At 37.2% G+C, this 22,581-nt stretch overlaps 1 protein-coding gene across 3 annotated transcripts in view; it reads left to right on the top strand.

Moving 5' to 3' along the window:
- The window catches only part of zgc:158464 (uncharacterized protein LOC791139 homolog), a 150,382-nt gene extending 128,262 nt beyond the window's left edge, over nt 1–22,120 (top strand). For all 3 annotated transcript variants that reach the window (XM_053500468.1, XM_053500466.1, XM_053500467.1), the window contains 3 exons: nt 9,079–9,253; nt 11,446–11,565; nt 21,447–22,120. In XM_053500468.1, the coding sequence (XP_053356443.1) occupies nt 9,079–9,253; nt 11,446–11,565; nt 21,447–21,633 (482 nt within the window). In that variant the 3' untranslated portion in view covers nt 21,634–22,120. The remainder of the gene's footprint in view (nt 1–9,078; nt 9,254–11,445; nt 11,566–21,446) is intronic.
- Nucleotides 22,121–22,581: the final 461 nt, after the last annotated feature.

Genomic DNA, 22,581 nt, shown 5'->3' with positions numbered 1-22,581 from the left:
AACACAAGGTTATAAAGAGTACATTTAAAATATTTTTATGGTGGGAGATGAGTTCTCACTTTGACCAGCAAATCATCCACATAAGCTTCAGGTAAAAGTCCCTCACGGTATTTAAACACAATCTTCTTGTCTCTTCACACATGGAAACATAATTGTTGATTAGTCTGGTTGCTGTGATGATCTGAAGGCATCACAGACATTCTGATGTCTCTTAGTATAAGAGTATAAACTGAGTTGATTTGACTTATGTGCTTCATTTATCTCCAACAACTTTATAAAATAAACAACATAAAAATCAAACAACACGCAAGGTTTTAGACATTTAGACATTTTAAGCAGGCCGACTGTTTCCACTGTTGCACTTGTTAAACTGACATACAGTAAAAGTGCGTAAATCTGTTTTTCAGAATTTAGCCACACCTGATGAAGTGTTCGAAATTTTTTTATTTCTTTAATATTTCCAAAAGAAGCAAGTAGAAATTCTTGCAACTGATCTCAAAGAAACTCAATTCTATTGCCAGCGGACACTGTCAGACCCTGCAGCCATTAGAAGTCTTTGTGCTAATATATGGACAATAGATTCTTGACTTTGGACACTCAGTAAAGCCAACGAGTCTTCGCCCATGGGCTTTTCTTCTGCCATGCTTTATTCATCTTTTACAAAATTCTGTGCGCCTCATTTTTCAGCAAAAATAAGCCCAAATATTTGAACACTGTAAGAGTTTTTTCTATCAATGGATTGGGGGAAAGGTTTACAGAATGCCACTTGCTCTTTCTGGGGTGATAGGCAGGTTTTGGCTGTGTTTATTGATGACACGCATCAGACTTTGTAGCAAACAATTGGAGTTTGGCTTATGAGACAAGGGAATGTCAGGGGAAGTGTGTGCTTAGTGACCTGCTCAACTGAAAGCAAATGATCTTCTTAATGATCTGCTTTGCTCTTTCACTCTGTCCTCTGGTTCTTCCTAAGGTCCAGTTTTTTGTAAATCAAATGTTGCAATTAAATTCACTATAATCACGGACACGCATATATGATTGATCAATGGTAAGGTGTTGACTTACGAAAGAAGTATTTATTGTATTGCAGTGCTAAAGTTTTTTTCCTAATTAGGAAATGGTGTGTGTGGGCGGCATGCTGGCGTAGTGGTTAGCACTGTGGCCTCACACCTCCAGGGTCAGGGGTTTGATTCCTGCCTTGGGTCTTTGTGCTTGAAGATTGCAGGTTGGTTTCCTCCAGGTACTTAATTTTCCTCCTACAGTCCAAAGACATGCAGAATAAAGTTAGCTAATTGGTGTTTTCAAATTCCCCAAAGTGTGAGTGCAGTATTATAGAGAATGAGAATGAGCAAGTGTGATATTTTTTGGTGCCTGGAAGGAACGTAGTTTGTATATATATTTTGTGTGTTTTTAACACATTATCAAACAGAGTAAATACCTACATGCTCTTAATATTCCTTATAACCTTCTAGAGAAGCAAAGCAAGATCTGTTTTTTTTCTCCAAGTTTTATTCCTTGTATGACAATATTGCCGACTAGAGATTAGATGTTATTTTATTTGAGATCTTGGCCTTATTTGTTTTTGCATGGTGGTTTTAGTGCAACAAGAACAGACTCGAAGTGTGATCAATCTCAGTTTTTTCAACCCCTTAACAGTTTTAATTCCAATCATAATCAAATCAGTATTGTAAGAGGCAATGGCAACCAGAGAAAAGACCAGTACCATCAGTAAAGTTTTACACAGTGAGATTAAGGGTTTAGTAGCCAAGTATAACCACTGGAGAAATTATCTGTTCTGAAAGTTCTGTCGGGGTGGATGTCCAGGGGATCCAATGATGTGAGGGATAGATAAAATGTATAGACCAGACATTCAAGGTGGGCATGTTGGTGGTAAATATAATCGTGTATTGTAGCTTGTGAGGGAAAAATGCTGTGAAGTCAGTAACCAATGTTAATCAGTTTATTCATGACGTGAAATGAATGATATCTATGTTATTAAATTAGTCAATAAACTGTTTTCTATCCATTGTTTGTCTGCATCATTTGTTATTAAGGAATATGCCTGATGGTGATGATAATCTATAGATAAAAGAATTGTAGGAAGAAACTATTGTAGTATTGGAGATCAGAAATATGCACGTTAAGGGTATTTTTTTTTCTCTGTATTTTGCAAGTAATCCACTGTGTCACAACAAAACAACCTCACTCCCAAGGTGACTAATTTAAGTCATCTTACATACTGCAATTAAAGCATGTTTAGTGTATGCAATAGCTTGATCAACAAGTATTGGACCAAATTCGTTTAAAAGTTTATCCGTAAAATCATATACATTATTCTAACTTATGTCAGTATTCTTTAGGGCAAAATTAAAATTAGGTCCAGAATGTTTGAGGATTCTGTTAAAAAAACATAAAAAAGGAAGAAGAAGAATGTAGACTGATCCTGACTATTTAGTCTGTATCTTTACAAATGCAGTAGAACCTCGGCATACGGTACGAATGCCCTCCCTTACTAATTTTTGCTTTAATAATTGAAATTTGCACCAGCATATGAAGCATTTTTGGTGAACGAACGAATAAGCTGAACCAAACGCCGGCTAAGTTGCGCGTACGTCTGGGAGCTATTCAAAACAAATAATTTATTCAGTCAGCGAAAACTGTTTTGAAAGAGTCAACCCACAATGCATTTTTTAGTAATGCAAGTGATATTTTTTTGATATCTGGAACGGATTATCTGCATTTACATTATTTTTTATAGGAACATTTGAATCGTAATGCGAATTTTTGGTGTATTTGTTTGCCTCCAGAACAAATTCAGTTAGTCTGCCGGGGTTCTGCTGTATTCGTTATAATATTGTTCTTTAAAATATGTTTTTTGTTAAAAAGAAAATAATGTTAATAATTAGGTCACCTTATAAAACATTCACTTTCTGAAATGTGTAATGTTGTTCAGTAGTACAGCAGCAAACTAGATGGAGAATGTATTTTTTTAGTAAATAAAGTGTCCACTGCACTGCATGTCAAAGCTCTTTATTATTATTATTATTATTATTATTATTATTATTGTATAATACTATGTTAAATGTGATTTGTACAAGAAGTGTTGAAATCAAACTGGGACTTTTCATTGTGCAGAATAACAGAACAGTTATGAGAGTAAAAACTCCATTTAATCCCCTACTACAGTAATGCACTTAATGCACCAGCGTTTCACTAGTGCTTAGATGTCGCCAGGGTAGAAGATTTTTCACGGAGTACAGTAAACGCTAGCCTCCCTGGAACTCCTTTAAATGTCCCAAACATGTGGAAATCGCTTGGAATGAGGTCAGGACTGTCTGAGGGATGTGGATAAAGTCCTGTAATGTTCAAATGGTGTTTGTGAATGATCGTGTGTACAGTTCCCACGTCTTTCTTTCACAAGTTGGCAGCAAGTTACCTATTGATTTTCAAGAATCAGGCTATCACTCACTGAATGGGCTCCGAGCCACCTCGGCTGGGATCGTCATTCATGGATGTACTGGCTTCCTTAAAACGATTGCATCATTCCAATATTTTAATATTTTACTGCAGCTAAAAGTCTCATCACCGTGCTGTGCTTGAAGTCTTCTGTAAAGAACCATTTCTACACCTTCATTCATGAGAAATTTCACCCAGTTCGACTTGAACTCCCCTGGTAGTAAGTCAAATTTATATTTCAACATAGTCTATTTTAACCTGCTAGTAGCTTAAATAGAGCATGCCCTTTTTTTAGGAAAGCAAATTATCCGTATCCTCAGTGATGGTTGGCTAACTGGGGTAATGTTTTAGTAAAAATGTATTTCGATTATTTTATAATTTTTGTTTTTACAATAAGAGAAAAAAAAAGTGCAAGAAGAAATTTGTGCAACCCGGCAAATGAAGTTATAATCCAGTGACAGATGGACAGCAGCCTTAATTCACCTAGTTATTTTCCTCATTCTTCTCCTGTCCTGTTCTTTCGCATACACATAAGAGGTCTATTATGTCTATTGTGTTCCTGTTGAGACTTGACATTTATGACAGCACTGAGATGCTGAAAACAGGTTTGCCAGTAAGTTTCCATGGCAACTGACCATCTACTATGAAAAAAAAAAAGCACTTCACTGATTAAACGAAACCAGGAGCGTCTGTCGTTCTCACAGCTTCAGGCGTTTATACAGCTGTCTCGGACACATTAAAGACTATTAAAAATGTACACGTGTCATTTACCTTCGTGAACAATCTGACCATGTAATGCTTTAATACTTTTAAAAAAAAGAAATTTAAAACTGCCATGGGTTAAAGAAGGGAGTGTTGTAAATTGACATAAATTAGTGACAAGCGATTAAGCAGCACACCGTCTGACCCCTCCGATTCATTAATTGAATAAGGCCTGTGGAATAAAAGCAGGTACACGCTCTCATGCTGTGAATAAACTGCTGGCGCCATTAAAATGATTAATCCGCTTTGTTGTATTCACACACGAGACCAGGGTCAAAGTGTTTGCTTTGAACAACTCCTTTTCCCAGAACCCTTTGCGTGATAATGCCAGATCAATACGGCGAGCTCGGTGCGAGATGCGAAGGCGAACACTATGTGAGGATGTGCTACTGTAGGCTGAACATCGATTCGGTCCCTCATGGAGCCTGAGAAGCGGTTTAAAATAATTACAGTCATGGAAACGTATTGCTAATGCACTTTATGGTAAACATGACACATCAGTGTGCGCAGACACACACACAGAGACACACTGAAAAGTCTACGAGAAAGGAAGTGATGGGGACGCGGGGCAGCGTGTGAATAAAACCACTCTTTGAAGGCTGCAGATGGTATGCATTAAAGTGACAGGGTACTGACAGCCATTTTAATCTGTGACTGCAGGCACTTCCTGTGACCCCTGACCCCTGACCCATGAGGCAGGATTGAGACTGCAAGAAGCGTAGGTTTTCTCATGAGTTCTTTTAATTTCGCTTTTTTTGCAAATCCCTACCTTAGTATTTCTCGCAGAAAAATAAAAGTCTAGTCTTATTTTATACGGTATAATTTCTACAGTTGATGATATATTACTTTGTTTACTGCTCTTTTAAATAATCATAAAGTAATGTGCAATGGACCCCATTTTGTAAAACTCCACAAATCTAACACTCTTGATTTTAAGCAAATATTGACTGTGTGTTTTATTGCTCTTTATAAATGTTTCTTTTATGCAGAAATGTTTTTAAAAGCATCTTTTGCTTATGCCATATTTTTGGATGTGCCCAGGACTTTTGCACAGAACTATAAGTAAAACAGTTGTTAGGTTTTACTGAGCATGCTGGAGAATATGAGTTCTTCTGGTAACTTTGGCAAACTCGCTCCTTTCTATTTTTATGCAAAACCCAGGTATTAGGTTTTTAGTTTTCCTCTGAAAACTGGTCTGTCTTGTACTATACAATTCTTTACAGCCATGCATATATTCTCCTGTAATGTTATTTATTTATTTATTTATTTATTTTTATTTATTTATGGAAATACTGAATGATTTTGTACATAATTGTGCAGACATGATGTAACAAAATTGGTACAGCATATAATATGGTGCCTAAGACTTTTGTACAGTACTGTATATTTAGGCAGCCTGTCACTAAAACATTTTTACTCATTTTTGTAGTTAATTGAATCTATGTAACTTAATTTAGTTTAATATTTCGGAATGAGGGGTGACTCAAGGCTTTTGCACAGTCCTGTACATCAAGATTTTGGGAATTTCTAAGCACAATGAGGGAGTGTGTTTGTGTATTAGGAGTCGTCAAGTGTTGGACAGCTGGTATTAGTTCTCATGCCGGATGGGAGATAAGAGAGCATTTACAAGCAGAAGTGTGTTTAGTGGCTATTCTTCCACACTATGTTCCCATATCTATCTCAGGTAGCGCCACGCCACGCTATCACACACCTGCTCGCTGTACACACATCCCTGGGGCCTGTGGGACGCTTTTAACCTTGACGACTGGCAAGAGCATGCTCAATGATTAAACAGCGACATTTTTTTCCTGCCCTTGTTTCTCTCTCTCTCTCTCTCTCTCTGTGGCATGTGTACACAGAGGTGTCCGATTGATTTCTTTTCTTTTGTATCAAGCTGCTGCTCTTCAAAGCACTGTGGAACAGAAAGGCATTGAGTCTGTTTGTGTGTACATGTGTGTGTGTATGTGTGTGAGTCTCTCTCTCTCTCTCTCTCTATGTGATGGATAGACAGAGAGAGTGTGACAGTCCATGCCAGTGCTGTCTGTGTCATTTTTTAATAGCCCAGTGAGAAAGAGTGGAAATAGATCGGTGTACCTCTCTACTGTATGATGCCCCCTGCTGGAGTGGCAACACAGCAAATGACCAGATACAGCATGTTGTTTCAGTGTAGCTACAGCAACACTATTTTAGTGATTAAACACTGAAAAAAAACTAGATTGTTTAATTTTCAACAATTAAAAATAAAAAAAAGCTGCATATCGCAGTGTAAATGTTTTCTTTATCCGTAATAATGACAAATGAATAAATGAATAGTCCAATTTGTTATATTGCAATGAAATGGGCCAGTTTAATTTCTTTACACTAGCCTTAGTAGCTGTCATTGATGGTTAAAAAGTTTGTAGAAATAGTTAAAATGTTAGAATCAGGTCCAGGAGGAACGTTTTTCGTTTCACTGAGTACTGGACTGTATATGATGAAAATGACAATAAAAGCCTACTTGACTTGACTCGACTTGATATAATTACAGCTAGTCTCCGACTTGTTTCATTATGGGAGCTTGTTCGTAAGTCGGATTTGTTCTTAAGTCTGACAAAATGAGTCTTATATGCCTTTGACACAAATATACAATATAAAGTATACCAATCCACTTGACAAAATCTCATCTTTCCCCACTCTACTATCATCTGACCCAATATCTGAGAAACTCAAAAGTTTGTAAGTCGGGGATTACCTGTATTGCAGGTTGAAGTCCATGTACATGTCTGCTTGTGTTTCTGAACGGCAGAACACTCTGCCTAATTTATCAATCCAAAGAAATAAACTATAACATTACATTTTGTACATTGAGTATTATATGTCTTGTTCACGCTAATTTAGACTTCTTACATCGTCAGCCAAATACATGCTTTGTTCGGTAATCAGAGAGTGAATCACAGATGAGAAATCGAAAAAGTAGATCAGATAAAGATTAAAATGTAATTATATTATATTATATATTATTATTATTATTATTAGATTATTATTATTATTATATAGATTATAATATTATTATATATTATAATCTATATATAATTAATATCTATTGGTACTAATGTTTGTTTACGTTGAGCAAGTAGCTTATTTTAAAGAAGTTTATCAAATCATAACATCGCTTTTACACAGCATTTTGATTTGACTTATGGTTCAGGTTAAACTTCAGGCAGATGTCTAAGTACTGCAAAAGTTTCTTTTATTTCTGTCCAGCGGTCGGTTTAAGACACGCCTTACACAAGTGCAGTAAGCTGTCGAAACCTGCAACATTTTGATTTCATTTACTGTATGGCACAGCTTTAACATGAAGCAAATACTTAAGGATTTGTTTGATTGAAAGTTTTATTAAATAGTTTTGCGTTACAAAATCTGTCTAGACAGACAGACAGAACATTTTTCGGAGACTGGATTCGGGTCCTCCAATATATGAAACATAAAGATATCATTGAAAAAGCAAGTCGTGCCCCATGTCCAGGCAAAACCTTACTTTTATTTATGTAGATTCTTTTTTTTTTACATTTCTAAAAGCCAGAAATATTGCTATCTGCAGTCAGACCGAAGCTGCTTAGCTGTGCTTCTTTTTCTTAAAAGGCAACTCGAGTTTTATTATACAGAGTGGACTTGTAAACTGCTTCTTTAATGTACTCTAGGTATATTAATGCTAATGTATTCATAACCTTTATTGCATTTATGTATATGCATATCCTTACCTTATATATATTTTTTCTGTTTGGCTAAAAGCACATCTGACTCAATGTTCTTGGCTGCATACGAATTCTGACAATGACCTGAGAAAAAGAAATGAATCATTTTCTCTGCATTTGTGTGTATTCCTATTTGGATAGTATCCCAGATCCTGTGAAGATTTATCTCCCAGTTTACACCTGCAAACATTGCTATTTCTCGTAGTGTCATCATATCAGAGTTTGTTGAAAAGACACCATGGCAGTGCTGATCAAACCTTATAAAATGACTAAAGAAACAGAGCTGATGTCTTGGTGCATTTCACTTAGGGTGAAAAATGTTACAGTGGTGTTGCCGCCAGGAATTAACTTTGGGATGGATGAGGAAATAGGAACTAAAATCACTGTTTGGACAGTAGAATAAAAATCATCAATAATAACTTTCTTAGATTGAATTTGATATAATTATTTAAGGCACTCTACAAGACGTTGCCACCAGTAATGTTAATGAGCATAATGGGTAAAATACCTCCATGATATTTTGATTGAAAATAATTCAAATAACACATTTGTAACACTTTTTTTCAGATTTACACTTTTTTTTCTTCTCCAATTACAATTCGATTCAGTTTTATTTGTATAGCGTTTTTAACAATGGTCATTGTCGCAAAGGAGATTTAAAGAAAATTATAGAAATGTGTATGAAATGTGAGAAAATATATTTGAATCAAAATTATTAGATTGTCCCTACACTTCAACATCAGCACTTAGAGTGTAGCTGGCTAGTGAAAAAAAATACAGGAAAAACTATGTGATCTCAATCAGTTCATTCTGTTTATGACCACAGAACCAATAAAATGTGATTAAACAACATAAATGAGATGCTTCTTCGATATTTATGGTCCACATGATTTACCTTTTATGTAATTGCGCATGGTGCAGTTACTGTGCAGAACATTACAAGTACAATGCTTAATTTTCTACCTTTTCAGAACTGTGCTTCAATCAAAATAACCAGTTTATTGGCAAATTATCCAACAAAGCCACAATTTAGAAAAATCGTTCATGTACAAAGCTTCTACTGAGTGAGACAGATGTTGGCATCTGTGCTGTCACGATGACCTCGTATGTGTTTGTGTTTGTTCTGCAGTCCAATTCGAGGGGGCGGAGAAGGGCAGGATGTCTCCGACGAAAGACGGGAAATCGAGGCCTCCCCAGCGTCACTCCAGTGGCTGCCTAGTCAACGTAAAGATGAGTTCAGTGGAGCAGTGTATGCCGATGCTGGGCGAGCGCATCGACCCCACCATGCCACTGGAGAGCCAGTTGTGAGTGTGTGCGAGATTGAGGCTCTGTGTTTTGGAAACGTATATTAAAAGAAAATGCATTTACACTGAGACTACGATTCAGTTTTTAAATAGGATTCATTATGAAAATATTACAGAAGTGATGCAAAATTTTATTATACTCTACTATTATGGGAGTAAATAATGAAAATATATATAGCATCAGGTCGAAGTCCATATACATGTTTGCATGTCTTTCTGTATGGCAGAACTCTTTACAAATAACTAAAATTTCGTTAGGTTGCGTATCTTACATCTTGTTTCTGCTTGTTTTACTTTTTTTTTATCGTCAGCCAAAGACACTCCCACATCAAGGTTACTACTCAATCAGGGAGGCCTAAAAAATTTCACATATTTCCTACGAATCACGTGACTCTTTCAAACAGCGCTATCCGCTCCTTCCACTTGCCTGAGATCACAGACGCTCATCATTGGCTGTAGAGCCGCGATCGATGTGAGAGCGCTAAGTGAATCCCATCCCACCCTCCGCTCAGAGAGCTCAGCCAATCAACTCTGTCCAGGCCTACGGCTGCGGGAGGCTACAGCATCACCCGTGAATTGAACTCGCTATCTCCGTATAATAGGGCGAGCACTTTACCAAGAAGCTTATTAGTAGCTAATTTGTAAAGTAAATCCGGCACATAACTGTTTATAACATTTGCAGGTAAACGTTCAGCAGAAATTTAGTAAGTACTGCAAAATTTTCATTAAATTCTGTTCAGCCGTCGATTTAAGACGTGCCCAGATTCTGGCGCATGCGCAGTACGCTGTCAAAACTTGTGGTTTATAATCCACATAACTACCCTTAACTTCTCTTCTACTTAACATTTTGATTTAATTTATAAAGCAGGTTTAATCCCGAAGGATTGGCAAAGTTACAATAAATTCTGTCTAGCCTCATACTGCATTATACTGTGACAAAATCTGGCTGGACAGACAAATTTTGACTGGTTTTGGCTGCTCCAGTGTATGAAACATAAAGATATCATTGAAAGAGCGATTTCTTACCAACGTACAGACAAAGCCTTTCTTTTATTTATGTAGTCATAAGATATTTATAATTTAAAATTAATGCATCTTTCTTAAATTGTCAGATTATTACACCAGTATATTTGATGCATAGTTATGTTATCTTACATAATCATTATTATAGCCCAGGAACTGTGTCGTACTTAGTGTGTGAACTGTGTGTCTAGAATAGTTTAGAAACTATTTAGGTCAGAAACCTGTACTGTAACTTATAACTAGAACTCGTACGGGAAAGATTTGAATTGTTACAGTTGTAAAGTTGTAGTCGTTGCTTCTTTGCTGAAGATATATTTAAAAAAAAACTAATTTCGGTAGAAATACCAAGTCATAAAACATGTCACGTTCCTGAAAACGTTCCCTAAAGCTTACCCAGGGAATTACGACATGGATTTGTGTTGTAATCCGTTTTGACACTCATCTGATGTGCTTCATTATGAAGCGTGAAACTCATCGTTAAACACATCAGATTGATGACTGAAGGTCTCCAAGATTATTAGCGTTTACATGTATTACTTTATCACACTCTAAGTGACCCACAAGGAGAAGGACTTGTTTTGACCACCATTCCTTCTCTTAGTGTTCCTGACAGCACCTTAAAGGGCACAAAGAGGAGAACTGGTAGTGTGGTTACTCTCTCAACTGATAATGTCACAGTACACTTCCCACACTTCACAGTAGGACAGGCTCCTCATAGGGTTTCCTCCCAATGTTATTTCCTAAAATAATTGCCTTAAGCTTGCTCCTTCAGGTTTAAATCTGAATTTCTAAAGAGTGCCTTATGCCATATGAATTAAGTTAAATTGAAAAATTCTGTTCATTTTCTTTTCGAAAACACCATATACCATGACAACATAAAACATTTTGGCTTATTTTAAAGTATTAAAGACAATACTGTACTTGCATTTGATGCATCATATATACATATATTTTGTATATTCTCATACTTTTTTTTATATAATCAGGTGTATTTTTTATAATTATGTGTATAATAACAATAGTTTATTACATGTTTTATTATAAATGTATTTTTATGGATACATTCTTACCTTCATTCTCTCTCTCTCTCTCTCTCTCTCTCTCTCTCTCTCTCCTTCTCTCCCACTCTCGTTCTCTCTCTCTTTTACTTTTTCCTACTCATCTCCCAGCTGGTATCACGGAGCAATCAGTCGAACGGACGCTGAATCATTGCTGAGGTTGTGTAAAGAGGCCAGTTACCTAGTGAGAAACAGCGAGACCAGCAAGAACGACTTCTCCCTCTCTCTCAAGTAAGAGCAGCAATCCAGAAACCCTGCACTGTACTCTGTCCTTTCACACTCAGCAGTGTCTGTCTCAGATATTCTGCACTTTTTGCTCCAACAGTCAGGTTCATGTGGATGGCAGTTGCCTTAAATGTTTTATAGCTTAGAATGTGTCAGACAGTGTAAGAAAAGTTTGAGGTATACAGTGTGATGGTCCATGATTATTAAAATATTTTGCACAATGCGAAACTGCAGGCTGTAAACTTGCTTCAATTGTCAGAAACATTAGCCTTGTAACTTTAAAGCAAAGCCCAACGTGTCTTGGCTGATCTACTAAAGATGTTAGACCTCATTTTGCCGAAATAGTTTTTTAACAGTTCAGCTGTAATTGTTTGATGTTCTACCTCGCTCCATAGTTTTCCGCACCTTTGATTTTTTTTTCCTTATGAAAATGTTTCACCATCTTTCGCACAGCTTTTAATGAATCTTAATTGTTCCTTTGCCAATTTTATATTTTATGCTGACATGACTCTCGCCACACCCACTCGCACTGGGCGCTGTCTCTTGTGCAGGAAGCTGACGGCCCCCTGGGTAGTTTAGACCTTTTACTGTGACCTAAAACAGACATGGTCACCTTTAAGAGAGTCACCTTTAATTCAGTCACTGGGCAGACATGGTGGGGGTTTGGGGGAGAGATGCCTACCTTAACAATGAGAATGCAGGTCAAAGTGTTTATTGAGTTTCATGTTTGAGTTGTCTTCTTATTCTGAAATTCTGACAAGGTTTTATATTGGTGTTGGTGGAACTCTTGTTGATGAATGCTAATGCCATCAATAATCTAAAAAAGAAAGGCAAGAAAGATGGATGTATGGATGCATGGAGGGAGGGAAGGAATGAAGAATACAAGAAAAAGTGAATATGAAATTTCCATGGGTGATAATTTAGATTACTTTCTTTCTTTTGCATTGAGAAAAGAAAAAAATGCTTGTATCATCTAAAGGGCAGTTGTTTAATATAATATAAGAACAAAATGTATACATTACATTTAGGCTTTTGGCCTGATCCAGAGCGACTCATTACACACAGTGTACAAAAATATGTTTTATATTTACAGACCATTGCTCTTAAAAAGGAGGAAAAAAACTGTAAAACATACACTACCGTTCAAAAGTTTGGGGTCACTTTCTAACTCCATGATCGTTTCTGATTTTTATTTCTTTCTACATTGTAAAGGAATGCTGAAGGCGTCCAAAAAATGCATTAATCTCCTTTGAACAGTTGATATTGAGATGTGTCTGCTACTTCTGCTCTGTACAGACTTCATAACGCCTCTAATCTGAGGTGCTGTTAATTGGTCATTTTTCTGGCTGATAACTCTAAATGAACTTCTGGTCTGCGGCGGAGGTAGGTTTTGGTCTCGCCCTCCTGGGATGGCCTTCATGAGAGCCAGTTTCATTATGGTGCTTGACGGATTTAGCAAATGCACTTGACAATACTGTTCTTGCAAGAACTATTACAGAAAGGCTGTAATAGTAATAGTTGAGGTTTCTCCAGGTACTCTGGTTTCCTCTCACAGTACAAAGACATCCAGATTAGGATAAATGGCGTTCCCAAAGTTCCCATTGTGTGTGTGTTTGAGGAATTGACATTATTGTCAAGGGTCTTCCCTGCCCTGTGCTCTAAGTCTCCTGGGATAGGTTCCTGGCCACCGCGTCCCTGTATACAGGATAAAGCAGTATAGACGATGAATGAATATTATATTGTGTATATCCTTACAGTATTAACATACAGTAAAACCATATGTGATATAGATATAAGAAAAAAATCATGATGAAAAAAATATATTCCTTTAAATATGTGTTTATTTAGGTCAAATAAATGTTAATAAATGTCTTATTAAAAATTTGAAGGCTCTTAGCCGGATCAATATTTCGTAGTGGTCATGTGCCAGAAAACACATCTATACACCAATATCATTCGCCAGATATGATATAACACGTAACTACACACAACCTAGGACCATATATACAGTAACACACAATATATGGTCTAAGGCTAAATACTTGGTATGACCTATGCTATTTCTATTGGACTGAAATGAAAGACCGGGACGACCGTAAAGTAGTGTGTCACAATCAGGGAGACATGCCGTCCTGAGTTTGACCCTTGTCTAACGTCTTATTTACCCTTACTTATGGGCGTAGAGATGCAACGTAATGATGAAAATAAGCAGGGAGAGAGCGCTTGAAAAATAAACATAGACAGAAAGAGGCAAAGTTTATTTATAAAACTCTACTCCTGTCTTATCGTGTTATGTCTTAGTAACCTTTACAGTGGCTGTACAGACATAACATAGAGATGAAAAGAAGGAGGAGGAGAGTTAAAAAAAAACAAGTGAAAAGAAATAAACTTTGGCTTTATGTAAGCTTGTAGTTTGCTCTCATCTCCTGTAATGATGATGAAAGCTCAGATTAATGGTGGCCGTCTAATGAAGCGAGTCAGTCGAGGGATGAGGATTAATGGACGCAGGTGATGGAGAAGTTTATTTATTTCATAATTCATCTGCAGTACGTCTGTATCATCACTTTGCTCTACATGAATACACAGTACATGCACATGGGACCTTCAGGTGTAAAAGCGTTATATCTCAGCCTGCTGAAATATTAATGTCACTTCCGAGACGTCAACATGTGCCGTGCATTAAGATGAGGGCTTTCGGTGTCACACGCGGAGTCCCGTTTTATCCCCTACTAAGGAAAGGGATGTTTTATTCACACAAGACAAAGTCTTTTAATCACATAATCTCCTTGCGTGTTCGGATATACGGTCCTTTGCTTTATAAAGCTCTTTATTTATTGAAGTAAGTTAGACGTTAAGGTGAAGATCCTGAGCGTTGTAATACCATAAAAATGGTGTGAATACAAATAGAGTTCAATAAGTGCGTTATATAAGGCAGGGATATGGAAGAGGTTCTACTGTCGTCTTTTTTTTTTTTTTAAGGCATCACCGCTCTTGACTCCCAGTGCATTTTCTTTTAAAACTACAGTTATCAGGTCAACTCGTAAGTGACAGTTTGTCAGCGTGCACCATTTTCTTGCTCATAAATGTAGTGAGTAATGCAATACAGAACAACAGCATGTCCTGCTGCCTGGTGCTCTTTTGTATTCTATGGAGAGGTTTTTATCTATCTGATATTATAGAACAAATACTTAAATGGGCAGGAGTGGGACTGACAATCATAATGTTCCACTTTTGCAAAGGGTACGGGTTGGTTATATAAGGAATAAAGCATAAAGAGGTGGGGGAAAAAAATAAACAACAAAATGATGGTGTGATGCAACTCGATAAGAAGGTTACGAGCTAGTGTTTAAAAGTTTATTATTTCCCGATAACTGCAAATTTAATTTATTCTTCATTAGAAATTTGCTAATAATTACTATTTTTAAGAGCAGCATATTGAACCTTTTAACTATTTGTAATTATGAGAGGCATTCAGATCAAACCTGGGACTTTTTGATTGTGCAGGAAAACGGAACACAGACAATGAGAGTAGAAACAGTGTTTTAGTAGTGCTTATAAAGCACTGGGGTCGTCTCTTCTTTCCAGAGCCTTATGGTCCCCAGATTTATATGGCACATACAGTACAGTAATGGGAATATGACAAAGGGTTCTATGTTCTTAGACCCCTATGTTCCCCAGTTCTAGGGTCCCATCTTCCCTTGTTGCCGGTGTTTCCAGGGTCCTATACATTTTGACACTTGAAATTTCATTTGAGAATGAAATTCTACTAGAAACCTCAAAAAAACACATAAGCTTTTTTGCAATTAAATAAACTGGATAATATTCAGGAAATATTTAACTTTCCATGTCTCTAACAGAATATGAGATTTATTGTGTGTTAACACAAAAATGAACTAGGGAACCTAGGGTCCTGGTGATATAGGACGCTGGAAAACATAGGGCCCTGGCAAGATACTATCATTCTTCTATACTATCAAGGTCGAAGGTTGTAACGCCAGATCTATGGTCGGACTTCCTGTTTCATGCAAACGTCACTGCTAAACGCTAGCCTTCTGGGAACTCATTTAATGGCCCTTTCCTTTAATGGAGAATGGCCTGGTTTGGTCACTAAAAGTTGCAGGGCAGTGCACAATCTCATACTGTCCACCGCACAACTTGCATGTTTTCTAAGATGAGTTCTAGGGAGGCTAGCATTTCAGCAGTAGGCCAGTTAATTGCCATCGGGTGGAAGATTTTCTAAAGTGCATGCTAAGATAAATTTGGAAATGCTGTTAAAACCTCAGCAGACACAAGCATCAATTCATTCACCATCTAGTCCTAGCGCTCAAATGGGTACAGAAGTAATTTTCCATATAATTAGCCATAGAATAAATAGCCATAGATACTAAACATAGAGAGGATATGTGGTTCGCCGTGCTTTCTCTAGTTCTTGCACATCTGATTGGTCAGATTCATTTTCAGCAAATCACAGCTTGTACATTTAGTCGTATAATGGAAACTTTATAAAGTTTACATTACATTTACGATGTGTTCAGTTGTTAATGTAATAAGAAGTTTTTTTAAGTTTTCTTGACAAATCACTGGTATAATAAAAGTAATAAAACACACGCAGCTCTACGGAGGTAACTGATTATTGATTAGTTTTATATACCAGAATGCCCGATGATGTTTTACTTCTAACATATAGCCAATGGCAGTTGTAAGTCATCTGTTTCACGAGATATGAGTCAACACCATGTACTGCAGTGACCCTTTATCTAAATTCCACATGTGAAATGAATCCTAGGTCAGAAATAACCAAACCCAATTTAAGGACACAATGATAACGCCACCAGTTTCGTCAAGAACACTGGCATATCTCCCATCTCAGCTGTCCTGATAAATTGCGTTTTAGCTTTGTTTGCGCTTCTCCGATGAGATAAGCTGGCACACGGCCACTCGCAGCCTTCAGGGGATTAGATATAATCAGATACAAGTCTGCCACTAAGAAAAAGCTCCATAATGAAGTATTGCGAGTTTTTTTTTTTTCTCGGCCTCTTTTTAAGACCATGTTCCTCTTTCTGCCATGATGGTGAGATTAATCAGCGCTAGTGCATTTACTCGTAAAGTAGTTTTGCCTCCACTGGACAAGTTTAAGAGCCTCATGGAGAGCTGGGGGTTGCCGGAATGGACTCTCGTTTCCTTTAACGATGATGAAGCCACGGTTAATGATGGCCGGCTAATGAAGCGAACCAGAGGGAGGGATCAGAATAAATGAGTGGAGGTGATGGAGGAGTTTATTTATATTTCATGGAAGGTCTGACTTCAGAGTACTGTAATAGCAGATCATATAGATGCTCTCAGCAGACTCAAGCAGGAGCAGGACCCCAGACAAAGAGGTATTACATGAACAGGGACCTTTAGGTGTAAATGCTTCATATCTGAGGCTGCTGAAATATTTATGTCACCTCGAAGCCATCAGCATGTGCCGTGCCATGCATTATGATGAGGTATTGTGCTGTGGTTCACATTTCAGTGTTCAGCAGTGGGGGTTTTTGGTGGGTTTTTTTTTTAATATGGAACAAAATAAAGTGCTAAAATTATCTGAATCCATTACCAATTGAAAGTTTGAATATATATGCTTATTATTTTGAGATAAACCTTTATTACGATATTGTTGTAGGAACATAATCAGCAGCAGCAGGGTGCCAGTTGTTAAATTTACAATAAGGTTAACCTCTGTATCTTTTTTTGCATTAGGACAGACATTAAAATGGACCACAGAATTGTTCGATTTTTAAAAAATATTTAAACCACGTAACTTGATTTTAAAAACACCTTGGGGTTCAGAGGTCAAAAAGTACATAACCAGTTTGTTTAGATTTTATCACGACTGTCTCATACTTATACATATCAGTTGTAATGCAACCTGTTTTCAGGTTGCATTACATAGTAAAGCACTTTAAACATTCATTTGTGCAATTCAACATCAGCCTTTCATTTTGATGTTTTTTCAGTACAAGTAAATATGTAGAAATTCTTGGCCATGGTTTTCTTAAATACACAAAGATTATTCTTTTAATGACGAATGACAACGCTGATTAGCTCCATTTACATGGAAAATATTTCTTCAATCCAATTCTGATTAGAGATTCTAAATTAACTGTTTAACGTAGACACTGAAGTAATTAAGATGTGCGTTTGCATGCCCAAAACATTTAATCAGAATATAACTTGTGCTAATGACATGTGCAAACTGGTTCTGTCCGCTGTGAAGTGTTTAATTAGATAGAAGTATAACAGTAAAAGAAGCAAAAAAAAAGCAATTTTTTTTTCCAATTTCGAGGTTAGGCTAGGCTTGCCATAAAATTTAATAAATCCTGCTTTCTACATTATGATTGGTTAGAAGAATTCAGTCTCGTCTGTGATTGGTTAGATGCTTTACTATGTATGAAATGGCGAGTCAATCCGTGCTCAATTATTAATGTTATGACCGCATGGCACAAAAACATGCCCAGATGGATTACGGTGATGGATAAAGGATTACCAAAAGGTCTAACGGTCTACCTCTCAGTTCCATTAGGGTGTTCAAAATAAGGTGGTAACATCTGGAATATTTGGGACTATGTAAAGGTCCTTATTGAGTAACATCCCATAACAAGTTTCCACCATGTAGACTCTGTTGTAAAATTCTGCCTATAAGAAGTTGCGATGTTTGTATTGATAACTTGTCTCATTCCAGAGTCGCTGGTATTCATCCATTCACAAATACATATTAAGATAGAAAGTAGGAATAGAGAAATGATTTCTAACATAACGAAGCAAATTCTTACTAACTGATGCAATAAAAACACTGGTCACTTTTAGATTTTAAAGGGCATCCAAACCCTGCTGTAGAACGCCAAGGTTTCAATGGCAGTGTTTTTAGAAATGACATTTCTGTAAAGCACCTTATTCTTAGGAGCATGCATGTAATTAAGGCCTTGCTATATTTAACAAGCACGACGCACTGTACAGTATGTAGTGTTCCCTCCAAGCAGCACTGCCTTTTTCTAGGTGTCACCCAGCTTTACTTCTGAGACCCTGCAACCTTTTTTTTTTTTTTTTTTGCAAATGTAATTAGGAAATACGTCAGGGACGCACTGACCCCTAATTCAATATTAATAGTGCATGAGGGGATTGGAGTAGTGTTGCTGTCTTTGTCTCAGACGCACGCACATGCATAAATAAGTGCTGTTTACTGTTTCTCCGTGTCTGGTGGATAAAGGTTAAAATCCCTTCATCCGTCAGCTCCTTCTCGCAATAGCTATGTTCAGTATATGCTGTTAGACTTTTTTCTTCCTTTTTAAAGCCGCACACTGATAAATAGACTGCTCTGGACCTTTTCTTACTGCTGGTGTTTTTCTGCTATCTCGGTGATCAAGTGCCGGTGTCATGAACGCCTCGCTCGCAGCGTTAGCCCCAGCCAGCAAATGGCTTTCCCTCAGTCACATTTTTCATTCACTTAAAACCTACTGCGCATTCCCAGGGACCACACAACACCGTAATCATATCTGCCTTATGGATGGAGAACTACAATGAAGGACCAAATCAGTATAATTCAGCAGCCAAAGCATTCTGTACCATGTTATTCTGTGATATTTGTGTTTTATTCACAAGAGTTCAGGTTATTAGGGGGTTTGGGATGGACTCAATTTCCTCATCAAGTCGCACATTTTCCCAGTGTTGCTTCACCTCCTTAACCTGAGCTAAAGGTTTTAGACAACGTTTTTAAAAAAGAAGTCAAATAGCAAGTGTGTTGAGAAAATAGAAAAGAAAGAAGGTCAGTTTAGTTAAAATGTCATTATAATTGGGGTCTAATGACGGTTGCTTGATTTTGTCATTAAGGATTTAAAATTTGTGATTAGATAATGCAAATACAATACTGATGATATGGACAAGTCTTAAAGCTGATATTACATCTAACTTTCATTAAATGAAAACATATATATGTTTTTACATGTTTTAACTGAAGGTTTAATCTACACTACCGTTTAAAAGTTTGGGGTCACAAGTTTCTTTGTTTTTGTTTAGTGATTTATTTTCTACATTATACTGGGGATTTCAAAACTATAAAATAACACATATGGAATTAGGTAATTACGTAACAACAAGAGAAACAACAGTTAGTTGTTATTTTAAGACACAGAGGTCAGCCTTTCTGTAATAGTTCTTGCAAGAACAGTATTGTCAAGTGCATTTGCAAAATCCGTCAAGCACCATAATGAAACTGGCTCTCATGAAGACCATCCCAGGAGGGCGAGACCAAAACCTACCTCTGCCGCAGACGAGAAGTTCATTTAGAGTTATCAGGCTGAAAAATGACCAATTAACAGCCCCTCAGATTAGAGGCGTTATGAAGTCTTTACAGAGCAGAAGTAGCAAAAACATCTCAATATCAACTGTTTAAAGAAGATTAATGCATTTTTGGACGCCTTCAGCATTCCTTTACAATGTAGAAAGAAATAAAAATCAGGAACGATCATGGAGTTAGAAAGTGACCCCAAACTTTTGAACGGTAGTGTATATACTGTATTGTTTTAGAAAAACATGTTAAACGCAACCATTGCCCTTAAGCTTATTTCCCACCGTCCCATCATTCATGAGAAAGCAACAAATTGTCTTGGTTTTTTTATTTTTGCCAAAAATGTTTTATGTGATTCTTGTTCATTCGATCTCACGATTCTTACATTCTCACAATAAACTTACGATTAACTTCGAAATAGCACCTATGATTTTGTGGCAAAGCTTACCAAACTTACACTGAATTGTGGAAACCTATGGCACCTTGAAATTAGATCTACATTTTTGAAGCTTTGTCAAGAACTGCGAGGATTTCTCATCAACAGTGCCCTGGATTCCCATGTTTTGTATATCTGTGTGTGTCTAAGCTATGAAATTTGCACCCAGACTCCTGTAATAAATGTCCCGCAGTGTGATAATTAATAGAGAATATTATTTAGTGGTTTACATGATGCGCACATGATTGGATTTAGGCATTTGAATGGGTTTGCTCCAGTAGTAAGAGCTCAAAATTGGACACATCAGCAATAAACAAGAAATAAGGCATATTTATGGATTTCTATGATAGATTATGGCGGCTTAGTGGTTAGCAAAGTCGCCTTGCAACTCCAGAGCCCGGGTTCAGGGCCGGGGTCCATGTGCATGGAGTTTGCAGGTTTCCTCTGTGCTTGGATGAATGAATGGATGGATGGAAGATACTTTATAAAGATGCCCGAAACACCTATGAAGCAATCTGCTTTTATTCAACTTTAAATAACCAGAATTGATAACTACGTTTCACATTTGTTTAGTTAGCCACAATTATTTTCCCGAGAGTCTCCATAAGATCTCCTACGATGTGATAATTGTAGTGAATGATGGATCAAATTTAGGAATGTGGCTCGCTTTAAAAGTGAATTTTTGGTAAACAGTTTTTTGTTTCTCAGAGAAAAAAAAATTATTGTAGTATTATAGTTTTTTCCAAATAATCAGTGCTACAATAAAAGTCCTTGTTCTGTAATATTCTGTATTCTGTATTTTCCCTTTTGGACTATTTTTAATTCACAAGCAGCCAAAGAATCAAATCAGTATGCAGCTCTTTCTTCCTCATGAGTATGCACTAGATGAGGTTGTAATTAGTATTTTACATTTAGCAGCCAAGAGAAGTCTTTTTGCCTTAACGTTTTAAATTAAATCTACCTTTCACAATATGCAACCTGTTTGCAAATAAGCTGCAATTCCTCAAGCATGTCTATCTGCCAAGATCTAATCACCGGCTATTCTTTATTGCCTCTTAACCTTTTTCAATGTGCCTTCTCTTCCCTCCTTCCTTTTGTGTCATTGTGCATTTTTTATGTTCCCTCCAGGAGCAGCCAGGGTTTCATGCATATGAAGCTGTCGCGAACCAAAGACAACAAGTACATCCTGGGCCAGAACAGCTGCCTGTTCGACAGCGTGCCGGAGATCATCAACTTCTACTCCAGCCGCAAGCTGCCAATCAAAGGAGCCGAGCACATGTCCCTCCTGTACCCCGTGGCCATCCGGACACTTTAGCCTCCTGTCTGGAAGTTGATTGCTTGTAGATGCCTGTTACAGAGGGATTGAACATCCATCATCTGCATTTACAACAGCGTCTTCTAATGTTCGATGACTGATACGGTGTCTGTTAAGCCTTTGTGAACCGCTCCTTGTACACAATGCTACTGGAACACTCTCCAGCAAAGACTGGATGACTTTAGAGGCTTTAAAAAAAAAAAAAAAGAAAGCGCTCACTTTCCCACTGATGTGGGGTGTCAAATCTCAAGTCTTTTAATTTGCGCAGAGTCGTACCTTCAGCTCAGTGGATTATGGAGACCATACTGACCACACAAAGCAGACTAATCTGTAAATAATATGTTTTCCAGCAGCTCTAATGCGCACCCTTATCCCTTTCTGCTGACATTTACTGTTCATATGGACTTAAAACCCTGAGCTTTGCCCCTGCACCCACACTTTGATTGTTTGGTCTCATGCATACTGTAATAAAATCTCACGCAAACCATTTGTGGACGTTTCTGAACTCCGAGACGACATATAAACTGCTGTTTTGTTAACACTAGTGAACCGATCGTGATACCACGACTCATTTGAACCTCCGGAAAAGGATTCTAGCATGTGATTTGTTTTCAATGTGATAAGTTTTAAAGATGTCAAATTTGATGATTTTTTTTTTCTATTTTGTACCAAAATCATGCTCTCAGTGCTGAATTAGCAAGAACAATTAGCAACACCGTGTCCTACAAAGTTGCATAGAAAGAGTAACGTTTATTATGTATATTCTTCACCCTAAAGGATTCATCATTAAAACATCTAACCTAAGCGATTGCAAATGTATTGTAGGATTTAATGAGCACATCGGATATTCTCTTATCCGTGGCATCTAACAAATACCGGTAACACTAATTAAGGGGGGTGTTTATAAGGCTGACCTCTGCATAAGCCCTTCATGACAACTGACATAAA

Source organism: Clarias gariepinus, chromosome 7, assembly GCF_024256425.1.
Source record: "Clarias gariepinus isolate MV-2021 ecotype Netherlands chromosome 7, CGAR_prim_01v2, whole genome shotgun sequence".
NCBI lineage: Eukaryota > Metazoa > Chordata > Actinopteri > Siluriformes > Clariidae > Clarias > Clarias gariepinus.
The sequence above is the reverse complement of the archived record's forward strand: the minus strand, read 5'-3'. Positions and strand labels throughout refer to the sequence as shown.